The 16,641-nt window shown below is 50.1% G+C and overlaps 2 protein-coding genes across 14 annotated transcripts in view; one reads left to right on the forward strand and one right to left on the reverse strand.

The window, feature by feature from the left end:
- Positions 1–7,649, forward strand: FNDC5 (fibronectin type III domain containing 5). 6 transcript variants are annotated; one of them, XM_047727823.1, is made up of 6 exons: positions 1–91; positions 1,704–1,819; positions 2,322–2,520; positions 2,883–2,972; positions 5,100–5,230; positions 5,552–7,649. In XM_047727823.1, the coding sequence occupies exons 1-6, from the start codon at positions 19–21 to the stop codon at positions 5,555–5,557; spliced, it is 615 nt and encodes a 204-aa protein (XP_047583779.1). In that variant the 5' UTR covers positions 1–18; the 3' UTR covers positions 5,558–7,649. The 6 variants fall into 6 exon arrangements, with proteins under 6 accessions (XP_047583779.1, XP_047583777.1, XP_047583778.1 ...); XM_047727821.1 differs by having other exon boundaries at positions 6,119–7,649; XM_047727822.1 differs by having other exon boundaries at positions 6,291–7,649.
- A 3,265-nt stretch (positions 7,650–10,914) lies between these two features.
- S100PBP (S100P binding protein) overlaps positions 10,915–16,641 on the reverse strand; it is a 40,788-nt gene continuing 35,061 nt past the window's right edge. For 5 of the 8 annotated variants that reach the window (XM_047727813.1, XM_047727814.1, XM_047727811.1 and 2 more), the window contains 2 exons: positions 16,067–16,154; positions 10,915–13,562 (listed from right to left, as the gene is read on the reverse strand). In XM_047727813.1, the coding sequence (XP_047583769.1) occupies positions 13,421–13,562; positions 16,067–16,154 (230 nt within the window). In that variant the 3' untranslated portion in view covers positions 10,915–13,420. Of the gene's footprint in view, positions 13,563–16,066; positions 16,155–16,641 lie in introns of those variants that run through there. The other 3 variants (XM_047727818.1, XM_047727817.1, XM_047727816.1) reach the window with 2 other exon arrangements.

Consider the following 16,641-nt stretch of genomic DNA (forward strand, 5'->3'; position numbering starts at 1 on the left):
CCGGCCGGAGGAGACGCCATGCGCCCCGGGCCGCCCCGCGCCGCTCTCCGCTTGTGGCTGGGCTGCGTCTGCCTCGCGCTGGTGCAGGCGGGTAAGGGGGCCCGGGTGGGGGGGCTCGGCGCGGGGCAGGCGGGCGGGCGGGCGGGAGTCCTCGGGCCCCTTCCTGCTCCCAGCCCCCCAACCCGGCCCCTGCCTCTCCACCACCTCTTGACTCCCAGGCCTGTCCTCCAGCTCCCGACCCCTGGCCGGCCACCCCAGTCTTGGGGTCCAGGGTCTTGCGATCCCTAGTCCCGTCATCCCCTGGCCCTGACCGCAGGCCTTTGCCTCAGGTGACTGAGCTGAACTCCCTTCTCTGGCCTGGGGAGCAGCTGAGGACACCAGTCCCCCCACCTTGGGCCTCCCTCCCTGTCCTCAAAGCCCTGCAGGACAACTCTGCGGGTCAGAGCAGGATGGGGTCCTGGTTTGCATGAGCAAGTGTGAGGGGGATGGGGACTGGCACCCTAGGACTGGGGTGGGTGGGGTAGACCCCTGAGCCTGCTGCAGTCAGGGTCAGGCCTGCCCGGAGCACCGGCCTCATCCTCACCCAGCCCAGCCTCTCCTGAGGCTCTGTATCTGTCCCTTTAGCTTCTGGCGCCTCTCTCATCACTCCCTCTACCCATCTCTCTGTGGCTCAGTGCTTTCTCTCTCTCTCTCTCTCTCTCTGCTTCCTCTCTACGTCTGTCTCTGATAGCCCACTTGTCTGTTTTCTGGTTCTGTGTCTGCCGCCACCTGTCTGTGTCCCTCTGTCTCTCTCTGTCTCCACAGATGGCTTTGTTGCCCCAGGCCCAGCCCCTGGGGCCTCAGGTCCACTCCTGTGTGGGCCAAAGGGTGCTGCTGAGGGCTAGGTCAGGGCTAGGTCTTCCTCTGACCGCACTCGTCTGTTGGGAGGCTTACATACACACTGTGTGACTCTAGGAGAGGTTCTTCCTGCCCTGACCTCCACCGTCCCTGTCACTCTCCCTCCTACTCCTTTCTCGACTGACTCTTTTCATCCTCTTCCCAAGTCAAGACCCTGCCTACCCTGTACTCCTGCCTCTCCCCTGGGAGAACCTACTCTGAGTGACCCCATCTTCCCCTATCACCTCCCCACCTGCCTCTTGGGGCTGGCAGAGTGTGGAGAAGCAGCTCACCTAGACCCCTCCCCAGGCTGCATTCTGTCTGCCTCACTGGGATACCGAGGATTCTTCTCTTGATCCTCACTCCGAACCCAGCACTCACCCTAGCCTGGCTCTTCTTGACCTCTGGGTCTTTCTCCTTCCCTCAAGGTCACTCACCTGACAGTGTGAGAGCACTAGACTGGGAGTCCTTTTGACTGCTTTTCATCAGGCTGACTTTTAGCACCTGCAACCTTGGCCACCTATGCCCCCAACCCCCCACCCCCCCACCCCCCACCCCTTCCCACCCTTCCATTAGATCTGGCCCCAGCCCAGGCCTCTCAGGTTTCGCTTGGACCCCTGATAGGACCAGTGAGACCAGTGGAGGCTCCCACCCTGGATACGAGGAGCCTGGGGCCTCTTGGGCCTCACTGTTCAAGCACTAATGAACTGAGACCCGTGTGCCAACCTCCGCCACTCTGTGGCCTTCCCCAGGTCCCCACTTAGGAGACCATGGGCCTGGGCCTCCCAGCAGGAGGTGCTCAGGCTCAGGTGCCTTCCCACCCCCAGACAGCCCCTCGGCCCCCGTGAATGTCACTGTCAGGCACCTCAAGGCCAACTCCGCAGTGGTGAGCTGGGACGTCCTGGAGGATGAGGTCGTCATTGGATTTGCTATCTCTCAGCAGGTAACCCTTGAGGGACTGGGAGGGAAGGACACATCCAGACAGTAGCAGGGGATGGAGAGGCGGGTGTGCAGAAATGGAAAGGAAAAAGAAATAAAGGAGCAGGAGAAGACAGGCAGAAGAATTAGACATGTGGCTTGGAATGGGGACCCCAGCGGGAAATGGATTGGTGAGGCAGGCTCTGGGGCCTTTGACTGGAAACTGGGCACCAAAAGTCCGGTTTTGATCTCACACAGACCTGAGTGTGGGACCCAGTGCAAGTTCTCACTGGAGAGACGGCCTTAGGCAGCTTTTCTAAGTTTTCCGCACCCGCACTGTCTCCCTCTCTGTCAAACGGATCTAGCAGTGGTCCTAGCCGCCTACAGAGACGAGGGGTGGGAGGAAGCCTATGTGTGGAAGGCTTTAGCTCCGTAGTCGGCTGAGCCCTGGGCGCCGCCAGGAGGGGGGCCCAGTGGGGTTGGTGGCCAGGCGCCACCGACAGCGGGCCTGGCACTTGCCTTGGCAGAAGAAGGACGTGCGGATGCTACGCTTCATTCAGGAAGTGAACACCACCACCCGCTCATGCGCCCTCTGGGACCTGGAGGAGGACACCGAGTACATTGTGCACGTGCAGGCCATCTCCATTCAGGGCCAGAGTCCGGCCAGCGAGCCCGTGCTCTTCAAGACCCCACGCGAGGCAGAGAAGATGGCATCCAAGAACAAAGGCAGGCCCCGGCCCTGCTGGGGGGGCGCTGGCTGGGGTGAGGGGTGGTCAGGGGCAGAGCAGCGGGCAGCTTGAGGAAAGCAGCAGCCTCTACCACTTCCCCGGACCCCCGACCCCTGGCGCCTACTAAAGCAGTACCTGAGAGAGAGGAGGTCACCCTAGTGTCCTAGCGTGGGGGTATCAACTCCCAGCTTTGGGTCAAGCCCTGTTGCTGCCGCTGCAAGTAACCATTAGCATGTTCTGGAATCTCTTGTTAGGTGTCCAGGCACCTATAGAGATAAGCACTTAAGATCCTGGGCCCAGCCCTAGAACAGGGGCTGGGGACGAAAAGAGCCTCGGGCCAGTGTCTCTCTCTCTCCACAGATGAGGTGACCATGAAGGAGATGGGGAGCAGCCAACAGCTGCGGACCGGCGAGGTGCTCATCATCGTTGTGGTCCTGTTCATGTGGGCTGGTGAGTGCCTCCCGTCCCTGCTTCACTTGGCCTCTGCGGAACGGAAGTCCCAGGCCAGGCCCCTTCTCTCCCAGAAGCGGAGGCCGCTGAGATGTGATGGGAGAAGTCTCGAAGTCCTGCTCTGGGGACCAGATGGGACCCATTCGCTGGCTTACCTCTCCCGAGAAACTTAGCGGATTGAGAGCTAGCTGCCTTGGAGGACAGGTTATTTGAGCATTTGCCCTTCCCTCCCTCGGGAGTAGTTCGGGCTCCTGGGGTGGACACACCCAAAGCCCCTATGCCTTCCGGCCATGGCTGTGGCGGCCATGCCTCCTTCTGGGGTGTCGGGCCTCCAGGGGCTCAGGGTTGGGACAGCCTCGTAACCTAGTCCTCCTAGCCCAGTCCTGAGTCCGCCACCTTAGGATCTCCCTAAGTCTATCCGTGAGCATGGCACTGCTTGTCTCTCCCTGTAGCTCCTCTTAGATGAGGTCATTGGGCTCATGTCTCTCCCTTTTCCCACTTGTCTGTGAGCTACCCAAGGATAAAGAACACATTTCATCTCAGTTCTTAACTCAACCAGCATTTTCTGAATGGCCACTCCATTCCAGATAATAGTACTAGTCGTGACTAAGAAGAGCCTGGGGCTTGTAGGAACTGGGTCTGCGAGAAGCCAAGTCCCTACTTGACTATATAATTCAGTGTGATGAGTGCCACGTATGGGGGCAGAGGAGAGGGAATTAATTCTAGGTCTAGCAGTAGAAATTAGGAAAAACACAGAAAGGAGGAAACATGGGGATTGAGCTTTGAAGGATGAATAGGAGTTCACCAGGCAGACAAAAAAAAGGAACAGGGTTCTATTGACAGGGTGTATAAGAAACAAATTCAGTTCAGTCTGACTCAGTGTAGCTGTGGACTGAGAGAAAGTAGAAAGGGGACAGTGAAGGATGGCGAGTCTATAAAGTTGGCTGGAGTCCGTTTTGAGAGACTCGAACACCATGCCAAAGCTGTCTTAGCATGGCAGTTGAAGGACAGCCTGTATTGTAGAAGCATTTGGAAAAAATGTTCTGTAGGCACATCAAAAAACAGGCACCTTTAAAAAAAGAAAAAAGGTAAAAAAACCAAAGGATTGTACAAAAGAGGTTTGTGGTGCCTTATCATTATATCATTATAAATATATAATATTTATAATTTAAAATATCATTATATAAATATATAATGATATAATGACATAGAATGATATATCTTATCATTCTATATCATTATATCATTATATATTTATATAATGATAATGATATTATCATTATATTATATTATATTATATATTATATAATGATCATTATATAATTATATCATTATAAATACACAGTATTAATACAATCGTAACAATATAAACATGGTGGACTAACCCAAGACTGTGATACGCTTCTGTTAGGATGATGGGAAAGGAAGTTGGGGGAGATGTTGGCCTGTATCTACCGTGGTGGAAAGTCAAAAGATAGGACCTAAAGCATATAGATCAGGAAAGAGCACTGTACATAAAGCAGAGGTAAAATGGAGACGACGCCTAGAGGCACTGGCGCTGGCTTCCTTAATCGCATTTGACTTTCAAGAACTATCACGCTCCCGAGTGAGTAGCTTGCTAACAGTGAGCATTTAGCAGAGCGCAGACCCTGGAGTGCACATCCGGGCTCCCCCACTGTGGGACTTCAAGTAGGTTCCTGGGCTCTCTGCATCGGTGTCCTCACTGGTGGCCCCGTGACGGTAACGAGAGGTGCCCTCCTGGTGCTCCCCAGGCTCGGCAGCGTCGGCCGTGACCGTGCCCGGCTCAGCGCATGTTACTGTCTGTTTCGCTAACTGGAACGGAGAGCTGTCAGGGGTGTAAAGAAGGAAAGGGGGGAGATGGATCAGATGTGTGTCGTGGGAAGCCCAGCCCAGCAGCAGCGAAAGCAATGGCTGCTGGGGGAATAGGGGGACACAGGAGCCAGAGGCAAGCCATTGCAGCAGTGCAGGACAGAGGCCATCTGGAGCTCAGTGTCTACCAGGTGCTCAGAAGGTGCCAGCAGGAATGAAGGAGGCGGCCGGGATTCGACCTCTGGCCTCTCACTGCTCTCCCTGTCCCCCCACCCCCACCCCGCCATCATCCCCCAGGCGTCATTGCCCTCTTCTGCCGCCAGTATGACATTATCAAGGACAATGAACCCAATAACAACAAGGAGAAAACCAAGAGCGCATCAGAAACCAGCACACCAGAGCACCAAGGGGGTCTCCTCCGCAGCAAGGTGAGGGCAGATCTTGGGCCGGATGGGCGGCCCCCGAGCTGCAGCAGGGGACAGCTCAGCACCGGGTGCGGCTGCGGCTGGGCAGAGCCGAGCTCGGCCACTGCCGCTGTGACCCAGGGACACTGCACGTGGATTTTGGACCTTTTCCTTTTGCCGGGTACCAGGACCAGTGTGGTTAACAAAATGCAGTGAGTGGGGAGGGTGGAATGTTTGGTTGGTGTGGGACAGCATGAATAGGGGGTTCTGGGCTCATTTCTGCTCCTGCCGTGTTGCGTGACCTTGAGCAGGTGCCTCACTTTCATTTCCTCTTCTGCAAAACAGATATGAAAACCTTGTCAGTGCTTGCTCTGAGCAGCTCAGAAGAAACGCTAGAAAAGTGGGAGGATCTCATGGTTCTGACGATGATTACCCAACAAACAAACATCTGGCCCTCTCCACATTTCCTCCTCCTTCCATCTCCTCACACCCCCTGGCTTACTGTCCTCTCTCTTGGCTTCTCTCTTTCTGGCGCATTTTCCTGAAGCCTCTTAGTAACCCCCATCTCCAGAAGCACGTCGACAGTGACAGGGGCCGAGGCCGCGCTCAGAGGCAGGTCTGCAGGATGGGAGAAAACCAGCCGGCGGGATGGCTCTGCTGGGGGTGGAACCGGGGGCCAGGGGGGTCGAGGGCCCGGCACCCAGTCTTGGCCGCTGAGTGAGGCCGAAGGCTGGGTTTGAGAAGGCAGAGAGACGAGACACGCAGACAGGGCTACTCCATTCCTTCCACGCGGGACGAAAGCCTGGCTTTTAGGTGGCAGCCCTTCCTTCTTGTGTCCTCCCCTAACTTCCAACTTTGCAAGAAGTCTATTCGATTAGCCCTGGCTGCTTCTCTCATTTTTTTTCCTCCCAGTTTCCCAACAAGCCCTCAGTGAACATCATCGAAGCATGACTGCCTGTCTGCAGGGAGAAGGATTTCATTTTTCTTCTCTGCTGGTCTCCAGGTCCATGGGCACAGGGACAGGGAGGACTGCGGTGGGGGGAGGCCCAGCTAGCTGCACTGTTCTCCCTCTTCCCCATCCTAGTCTGGTGAAGGAGGCTGAACTACAACCCAAATTCTGCAAAAAATAAGCCACAAAACTAAAAGGCCTGGCCCCATTCTGGAAAAGGCAAAGCTGCATGAGACACAGCCTTCTTTCTGCCTCCTCGCCTCTCCTGGACTGGCTTCCTCTTCAAGAAAATTTTGCACAAAGCTCCTGGGAGATGACAAGCACCTAGACGCACTCCAGCTGTGTCTTTCAGACCGAGAGCCATCGCAGAAGCCATGGGGCAGGGTCATGGCTGCCAGCAAGCTTTTTCTGGATCCAGCCATCACGGACTTGTTTGTGGTGTGATGCACAGCTCGGCGAGTGTGTGAGATGTTCTGTTTTGTCTCTTTTGGAAAACATGACTGAAGGGCTTCACTCCAGGGGGCAAAGGAATGCTCCAAGCTGATTGCCTACAGCCTCCATCTTCTTTGGCCCTTATTCGACTGTAATATTATTAGTCTGGAGCCTTTAAGAAGACAAAGTGGGAAAGAGACCTGGGAGGTACTGGCCCCATTTCTTTAGGATGAGTCTCTTGGAGTTGGAACAATGCTGGGTTATGCAACTGAAAAGGTATGTCCACGTGGGACATCCCAGGGGCTACTGAGTCGCCTGCTCTGGAGTGGAAGGTGCTGGAAGGCAGGCCTGAGCCATTACCGTGGAAATCAGAGCAGCCCTGGCCTCTGGGGTCTCCATATCTTGCCATCTCATCCAGGGTTCTGGGAAAGCTATCCAGGGTCCTCATGTCCTTCCCTAGAGCCTGAGTGGTGTGAGGTGTCAGGTCTCTCTCTCCACTGCCCCTTTCTGGTAAACAAAACAAAACAAAACAAAATGGTGCTTGCTAAGGGAAGGCAGACTCTTCCCTCGGACTGACAAGTGATGGCTGCTGAATGCCTGCATGGGAAGAGCTGGACCTCTGTGTCTTCCGTTGGTGGCTAAGGACAGGCGTGTGGGAGGACTGCGGCTAGCACAAGCCTGGCACCCAGTAGGTGCTCAGTGAATACCTGTTGAACTGAACGTTAAGAGCAGTGGCCCCCCAGCCAGAGAGCTGAGAGCCATCACCCAATGACCGCCCCTTCCTTCCGGTCTATAAGAGCTCTCCTGGCTAGGTCAGCCACCACTCTACTTGGCCCCGACGTGGCAGCACAGGGAGGGAGGAGAGACAGGATAAAAGGCAGATGTCAGCAATACTAAGGGCTTCCTCATGGAAGGGCATGAGGCTCCACTCATTGTCTTGTGACTTCCATCCCTGCTGAATGGGGCAAGGCCAAGGCTCCTTAGTGGAGAGGTCCTTACCTCTGATCCAGTTAGAGCAATAACCTCTTTTTAAATGTAAAATAAAAGACAAATGAAAAGGCACATCCTTGTCTTCTGGTAAATGCCCAAATGCTGCCCTCTTTTTCTGGCAATTGGCAGCCAGTCAGGATGTGTGGAGGAGGGACGTCAGTTCTCTCTCCATTTGGGCTGCAGCTTCTTAGGGACATGCCTGCCAGCCAAGCTGGAGCTGGAAGGGAAATCTCGAACAGATGGGGGTGCACGTGTAGGAGGAGAAAATAGCTCCTCCATCGTCCTATTACCGAGGCCCCCAAATCCAAGCTCAGGCTGCCTCGCCACACAGGTACGCGGGCTGGTGCTCAGTTTTTAGAACGAAGGGTTTTCCCCTCTGGGTGGGGCTGGGTGTTTTCCCTGACCAAAGGAATGCAGTTCTGGTTTCTCCCCAGGGTGAGGAAGGAAGGGAAGAGATCTGCAGAAGCTGTTGGCGGCAGCTCAGTAGTCCCAGCATGCTGTTTGGGGCGGTTAAAGGAACATCATTCGGATCCCAACAGCAGGCTGAAAGGTGGAGTGATGATGTCATTAGCTAATGAGCAAACGAGTAAATGGGACACCTCAAACACTCCTGTCCAGAGCCAGCAAGAGCTGGAGAGAAGAGGTCAGGCGAGGGGGACTTAGGGTGGACTCTTCTGGAAGGTTCCAAGAGGAGGAAAGCCAAGTCTTAAAGGCTGGGTGGGAAAGGAGAAATCTATTGGCATCCAGAACTCTAAACCACACCCAAGAAAGGTACTTGGCCAGGCCCTCTGTCATGTGTGCCTGTCTAGTGCCATGTGGCGGAGAAGCCCCTACGTCCACGCCAGGACCAGAGACAGCTGTGGGGTGCCAGGGATTTACCAGGGCCTCTAGCACCTCCGCTGAGGGCCTGAGGGAGACGGGAGGAGTGAACACTTCTGGTTTAGATAAACCCCATTCACTGTGGTTATCTCCCTAAACCCCAAGTTCCACAACGGAGCTTTTCTTGGACCAGCTGTCATGCAGAGAACCCTACAGCTAGGACTTGGAACGGGGGCCCCTCTTCACCACCTAGACCCGCAGATTCCTCACAGCTTGGGATGGGTGTAGGCAAGTTCTTGGAGACTGAGAGGCCTGACCTGCAGGTCACGCATGGCCAGACGAGAGGCAAGGCCTGCCTTGTCACCGAGTGATCCCTCGGGCCAGCTACTTCTCTGGGGGGTGCTCCTTGTGAAGAACGGATCCCAGAGCCCACCTACCACCTGGAGTAGGAGCCAGGGGGCTTCCTCCTAGGAACAAGAGGGAAGCCCCAGGGTCCGGTAGAGGAAAAAGGGTGGTGTTTCCGTGTGGCAGGAGTCCTTTCCTCTTTCTGATCCTGTCCATTCAACCCAGGCTTTTCAGGGTGGCATCTGGAATCCACTTTTAAGATCTCGAATTCAGCTCTTTACAAAAGTACGTCCTATCATACCACTGTAGTCATGTGACATTTTAGACTGCTGTGTTCCTTCTCACCCTCTTTAAACCTATTTGAGTTTTTGGATTTTGCTTTTAAGTGGCCTCCAAGAATGAACTGCTTCCATAAATGGGACACACCCCCTGGCTCCAGTCAAACTCCACCAAACTCCGTCAGCACTATATTCCCTAACCCCCAAGTGTCACTTGGAGCTAAGTCAAAGGAGAGCCTCATATACGAATAGTTCCTTAATAATAACGCTAACGATTCAGGACTACCACATGGAGTGTTTTACAGGTTGTCCAAAAGATGACATTCCACCCCCTTTTCAGAGGGTGCTGGGGAGGCTCAGATCTTCTGTCTGTGGCACGTTCCAGTTGTCACTGGGGGAGGACAGGTGGAGAGGATTGACACGGCAGGCGCTTGTTCATTAAGGAATTCCACCACTGACCAGCTAGCTGATACTTCCTGTGACAAGTGGAAATTTTTTTCCTGACAGGTGCTCTGACATATGAAGGAAGCAAGCATACCCCAGAACCAGTGCAGGAATAACTGTTTTCCCTTAGAAAAGCAGGACAACACAAAGTAAAGCAGGGATCCCTGCCTTCTAGTTTTAGGTGGCTGGGGTTGTTTTCTTCTTCCTGTAAAAGCTCAGAACAGGCTAGAAAATGACCCCATTCTTTTGAGAGAAGGTCCATTTCTCCTCCTCCTCACTTTCCATAACATAAAACGAACTAAGGGTGAGGAAGACCACCACTTCGGAGAATGCAGCCTGGTCTCGGACGCCTCTGATGGCCGCAGTAACACCTTGCTGAAAAGGCAATAAGCAACTACCAGACAAAAGGCTTTCTACCGGACAGAAACAAAATGGTATGTACAGGTCCAGAGTACCTCTGAATGAGACAGCATCAAACAGCTGAGTATTTAGCGAATCTGTATTGAAGCTTTTGCCTGGACTGTAGAATATCCATTAGACAAAAGTTACCTCACAGCAAGACATGTCCAAACATGTTGCTACTTATTTTCTCAGCATGAGTGGAGATTTTAAAAGCATTGGCTAATACAGGTGACAAGCTTTTATTGCCTTCACCCTGTCTCCTGGGGTCAGTCTAAGCTCAGGTTCACAAAAGGGATCTAAGCAACGTCACATCCCCCACATCTACCCACACTTACTCCACCTTCATCCCAGCTCCCAGGAGCAGTCAGTTTCTGGAGAAGTTGGATTAAGAACCACCATCAGGGGCGCCTGGGTGGCTCAGTGGGTTAAGCCGCTGCCTTCGGCTCAGGTCATGATCTCAGGGTCCTGGGATGGAGCCCCGCATCGGGCTCTCTGCTCAGCAGGGAGCCTGCTTCCTCCTCTCTCTCTGCCTGCCTCTCTGCCTGCTTATGATCTCTGTCTGTCAAATAAATAAATAAAAAAACAAACAAACAAACAAAAAAAACCACCATCAATTCTGTATGACCAGTGGTGGGTCCCATATCCTTTTCAAAGGGAGAATGCCCTGGGGTAAAGCTTGAGCGAGGCAGACAGAGGTCCATCGCACGGCCACGGGAGGGAATGGAAAGCAGTGCTTGTCTGACGGGGCTGGGCCGTCTCCGCTCGCTGCAGAAACAGCAGCGCCGTGGTATTTCAGGCATCCCCTGTGTCAGGCTCCTGACATGCACTATAGGTAGCTGCAAATCCCAATCAATTTCAACATCTCTTAACTGCTGGAAGGCCTTTCTCAACACTGTAATTTACCCTCAAAAGAACAGGGAGCACGCACCCTCGCCTCCCCAGTACCACATTCTACTAACTGCCACCCCCGCCCAGACCCCACTAACCTGCCTACGCAGGAGAGGAAGGAAACCGCCTTCAAAGCCTGCAACAGACAGCCACAGCACATATGCCACGAGAAGAACTTTTATTTCTCTTTAATGACATTAAACACAACTGCTACAAGGGAAAAAACATGATAAAGAGGAGGCACCAAACTTTAGTTTTGTAATTGATCCTCACAACTCCAGTCCCTTAAGCCTGCACAAGCTTACCGCAGGCTCTCATGAATACACAACGTGAACAGCATGTTTTAACTCTTTGCCAAGACCTCTGTGGTGAGAATGTCGTCATGAACCTCATGAACCTCATGAACCTCACGAACGAAAAAAGTTAGGTAGGCAGTTAAGTGCACGTAACCCTTACTCAAATAAAATACAGCAAGAACTCATGAACTACTAGATTGAGAACCCAACACCAAGTAGGAGATAGGAACCTTTAAAAACAGATTAAAACTCCAGATTTTACCTACTATCATCTTCAAGGCAAACATGCCTAATACTGAGTTTTCTTTGGCTTTTTTTTCCTTCTTAAAGAATACCGTGTTAACCGCTAGAGAACAGTTCTCTCCTCCCCCAGTCCAACAGATTTAATTAAGCTGCTAACACTTTGGAAAAACAGAATTATTTGAGCAAAGAGGAAATGCGATTGTCACATTTTCTAGTTAACCCGTCACTCATTTGGCAAAGGCAATGCTGCCATTACACATTCAGACTTAAACCCTCCTTTACCAGGAATGCAGGAACAGGAGCTTAAGCAAAGTGCTATCCCTTCGCTCCTTGGGTTCCCCACTCTGTGGGGGAACTAGATAGCTACAACACTAGTTATTCCAGCTACAACTAATTTTTATTATGCTATGGTTCCAAAGGTAGACGTCTGCTTATCTTACTCCATCATGCTAACTGAGGGAAACCTGGAGAAGTGACTAATGCAGTAAATGTCCAGTATGCCAACTGAAATCACAGATTTTGACTCTTGCCTTTGAACAGAACTTCTTTGCATTTGGTCCCAGATTTTAAACCAAATGTTCAAGGAAGAGAATCCTCACCTACATAAAAACAGTAAACACTTAAGGATATCCATCTAAGATGATCGACAGCGTGAATGACCAAACCTTTCCCAAGTCAGTTTCTAAAGCAGGGTAGGGTGTTTAAGATGGGTTTCTCACTTACAAAGGTGGGGCTGATGAAAACAAAACCAGACAAGAGACAGCTAGGCAGTACCACCCGCGGCGCTACAGCAACCGTGTCCAGCCTTCACGGAGGGTGGCCAACAGCATGAATGCCGGACTGCAAAGCCTCCCCAAATCTGTCTAAAGCCATCTGTAAAGAAGAATAACAAACTCCTCAGACATCCCCGAGGATGGCGGCACAAAGTCTGACATCTCAATCTAGAATACCAAACCGTCACATCGGGTAATGTTTCGTCCCCAGGCTCAATCGCTACCACATTAGGATGCACGACAGCAGTTCTGTCCAACTATGTATCAGAGCTTTGACCAAATGAGATAGTAACATCCGGAAGCTGAAGGCACCTCTTGTTAACTATCAATGGAGACCAAATAGTGGCTCTCCCAAGTCCCTCTGACAGGCCGGAGCTCACTGACTGACACAGCAACTGATACTTGGAGCTGGGGGTCGAGCAGATGAAACTGAAGACCAACTCATACCTCAGCAGCTTTCTGGCCTGTCCTGGAGTTAAGACTCTGGGTGGGAAGCTCTTAATAAAGAGAGCAGGGAGGCTGTTCTTAGGAGTCATATCTAGGTTTAACAGGATACAGGAACACACCAATAGAACCTAAGGAGCATAATGGTCACTGGGGAAAAAAGAAGGAAAATCCTTGAGGAAAGGCAGAGAAGACAATCAGTCACAAGACCACAAATCGACAAGGGTTAGTCAGCAGTCTTCCGTCAGTTAAGATGTGTAAGATTTGTAAACCTATTGTGCAAAACACATTTAATGAAGAAGGGGGAGGCAAGAAAATAAATAAAGGCAGCTAGTAAGTACAAAAAGGAGAGAAGATTTACACTTTTAATTTGTCCTTTCAACAATAGGATTTTTGTCCTGCTCCAACCTACTTCAAATGTCCCGGATTACCAACTTTAAAATACTGGCAAATACTCAGAGATTCAAATAAAAAAGTGAGAGGCATTGTTAAAAGTGACTTATGCCCATTTATAAGTCATCAGCAATAATTAACACTGGCTTGCAGCCTGGTAATCTCTTCCTTATAGGAGATTAAAAGATGATTCTCTTTTCAGCACAAGAAATAGACATCACCTGTGTGTTGAGGTGGGTGTTTTGCTCGAGCCTAAGTATTCTGGCTTAATGCTGGCTTTCAAGAAGTGGCCACCTTCAATTTAAATTAAAAAATTAAAACATACAGTGCTTAAATGCATGCACACAGACAAATAAGAAGGGCCTTATACAAAAAAATTTCAAGTCAGCAATGGAAATTTCCAAAAGGTGACAAGTTCTTTAAATAAAAATCTTGTGAAAAATAAAATTCAGAATCTACAAAGCACAAAAGAGCAGAAGATGAGATGCTGCTCTGAATAGGACCCTGGATAGGGACCTTCACTGCTGATGGGATGAGACAAATGGACTTGACTGGAAGTCCGGGAGACGCTGGAATCGATGGTGGCTTCGCATGTTCCTGTCGACCCACTGAGTCAGACTGCATCTTTGCAGAGGTTTCTGCCGGAACCTAGCGTAGTTTCTATCAGGAGAGAAGGAAAATGAAAATAGGAAAGATGAGGGTTTTAGCTAGAATGGCTATTTGTACACAAAAAAGTGGCTGAGGCAATTATTTTAAGAATATCTTTACTTTCGGGAACCTGGGTGGCTCAGTCAGTTAGGTGTCCGCTGTCAGTTTAGGTCATGATCCCAGTGTCCTGGGATGGAGTCCTGCTTCAGCCTCCCTGCTTCGCAAAGTCTGCTTCTCCCTCTACTCCCTCCCCCCTGCTTGTGCTCTCTCTGGCTCTCTCTCATGCTCTCTCAAAATAATAAATTTTTAAAAATCCTTAAAAAGAAAAAAAAGTATCTTTACCTTTGGGGTATCGGATACTGATTTTACATTTCAATCCTGACAATTTTAGAAATTATTTATACTACATTTTATTTATGTGAAAGTCAATATAAGTGCTATTTTCTTCCAACTCCCAAAGCCAGCTGCCACACAGGCATTATGGTGGTATGTGCCATATACATGAATGTTAAGAAAACCTAATATATAATCTGTAATAATGTTTCAGTAGGAAAAAATATTTTCTCCTTCAAGAAACATTTAAATCAGGATCTGTATTTCATTGGTTGCACCAGATCTGTACCTCCAACAGGACCTCATTGTCTGATACAGCTCAAGGTTGCTCAGGACAGAGGAGTTAATTTTAGAGTAAAATTCCCAGAGAAGGTAAGTCATCATGTGAGTATCACATTGCAAGTTTAGAGACTGAATAATTAATAGCAAGGACTCAAAGTAAAGCTTCTTGAGCTTCTCCTTTAATCACCCTAGTCTTTTAGGCTAGGGTTCTGAATAAGACCCTCTGAGATAATTTGATCTCATTCTCAACTCCAGCTGTTCCTAATAACCCCCTGGGAAGCTTTTTAAAAGTAAAGATTCTTGCTCCCACCCCCTAACTTAATGACTTTGAATCCTCTGAAGGCAGCGCCTGGACATCTGTATTTTTAGACATCTCCACAGGCATTGTCAGTAGCCAGAGTTGAAAATAACTATAACATTTTATGACATTTATCTAGCCCTATAAGAAATACTTGCTGAATTCTTCCAATACTTCACTTTGTTTAATGCTAATAACAATCTTATCAGAAAAGCACTCTCATTAATATCTTGTACTGGTTAGGAAACTGAGTCTCAGGTTAAATAACTTGTCCAAGGTCATAAAGTGGAGTAAGTAGAAAAGCCTGGATTTGAATTCACACCTGTCTGTCTCTAGGATTCATCTAATACCCATCATATTGCCCTGTCTTTCTGAGACCTGCTATGATTTTGGCAACTATAGGGGAAACACTGAGTATAAAGGCCCTGAAGTGGAAGCATGTGTGCCATATTTGAAAAATAGCATGGCACCTAGGTGGCTCAGAGGGTTGAGCCTCTGCCTTCAGCTCAAGTCACGACCTCAGGGTCCTGGGATCAAGCCCCGAATCGGGCTCTCTGCTCAGCGGGGAGCCTGCTTCCCGCTCTGTCTCTCTGCCTGCCTGCCTACTTGTGATCTCTGTCTATCAAATAAATAAAAGGGAAAAAAGAAGGCTAGTCAAATTAAAGAACAAACAAGGAAGTCCATGTGATTAGTGCAGAATGAGCAAGGGGAAGAGTAGTAGGTGTGAGGTCAGTGAGCTAACCACATCAGCCCTGGCCATGGTCCTTATGGGGAATGGTGAGGATGGGAAGCCACTGGAAAATTCTGAGCAAAGAAGAGAATCTGAACCTCTTTGGCTGCTGAGTTAAGAATGGCAGGCAAAGGCAGAAGCAGGGAGACCATTTAGGAGACTTGCAATAGTCTAAGTGAAAATGATGAGAAATGGTCAGGTTTTGGACATATTTTGTATGCAGAGCTTATGGGATTTGCTAATGGGCTGAAAATATGGGGTGAGAAAGGAGTCAAAGATGACTCCAAGGTTTCTCAGTAACTGGATCAAAGTAACTGAATAAATCTGTAAAACCACACTACATCAAGAATCCAGAAGATTCCAGAATAGAAAGTCCCTTTGACATCAATTAGTCCAACATATTAGTTTTAGTGATGTGAGGACCAAAGAAGTGGCATGACTTGATCAAAATCATACAGCTGAGTTACAAACTGCAAAGCTAATACTGGACCCCACATTTCCTGGATTTCAGCTCAGTTTTTTTTTTTTTTTAAGCATTTTATTCATTTATTTGACAGAGAGATAGGTAGCAGATAGAGAGCACAGGTAGGCAGAGCAGCAGGCAGAGGGAGAGGGGGAAGCAGGCTCCCCGCTGAGCAGGGAGCCTGATGCGGGGCTCAATTCCAGGACTCTGGGATCATGACCTGAGCCAAAGGTAGCCGCTTAACTGACTGGGCGACCCAGGCGGCCCTCAGCTTAGTTCTTATTTCATTATACTCTCCTGTTTCTTTCCCTACCTTTGGAACTAAACAATAATCACAACCCAACTTCCTTTAACATTCTTCCTACAGCCGAATTCTACCCTTTTCCTCCTCCTCCTAATCACCCACTTACCTCATGGTGAGGTCTGAAGGATGTTGCCACTTTGGGTTCTGCATGTGATGAACTTGACCCATCAGGGCATACAGTTCCCCCAAGGCACCTGTGACACAGAGGGATCGTGGTTAGGAAGCAGCTCAGTGAACTTCCATGTCAGCCTACGTCAAAGCACGTGCTTTCAGGGCAAGAGAGAACAGGCACTGGTCCTAAGACTATCTATGATTATCACAAACAGTCAGCACAAAAACTATAAGCCAGGGAGGGGAGCTTGCTCTCAGATGATGATGACGACGACGATGATGATGATGGAGCAGCAATAATGACAGCCACCATTATTCATTCAACACTCATTAGCTCCTACAATGCATGAGGAAGTTTACTATCTCTAGAATATGGTGGTAGACAAGATGCTGTATCTGCGCTCATGAAGTTTATATAGGAGAGAGGCAACTCCAAAACTTGCAGTAAGTGCAATGACCAGAGAAACACAGGTTCCTGTGTGAGCACAGAGACTGGAGGGCGGGGGTTTGAGAAAGCCCTCTACAGGGGGGGTAAACCGGAAGCAGGGATCAAAAAGATGTCTAGAAGTT

This window comes from Lutra lutra, chromosome 4 (assembly GCF_902655055.1).
Source record: "Lutra lutra chromosome 4, mLutLut1.2, whole genome shotgun sequence".
Taxonomy (NCBI): domain Eukaryota; kingdom Metazoa; phylum Chordata; class Mammalia; order Carnivora; family Mustelidae; genus Lutra; species Lutra lutra.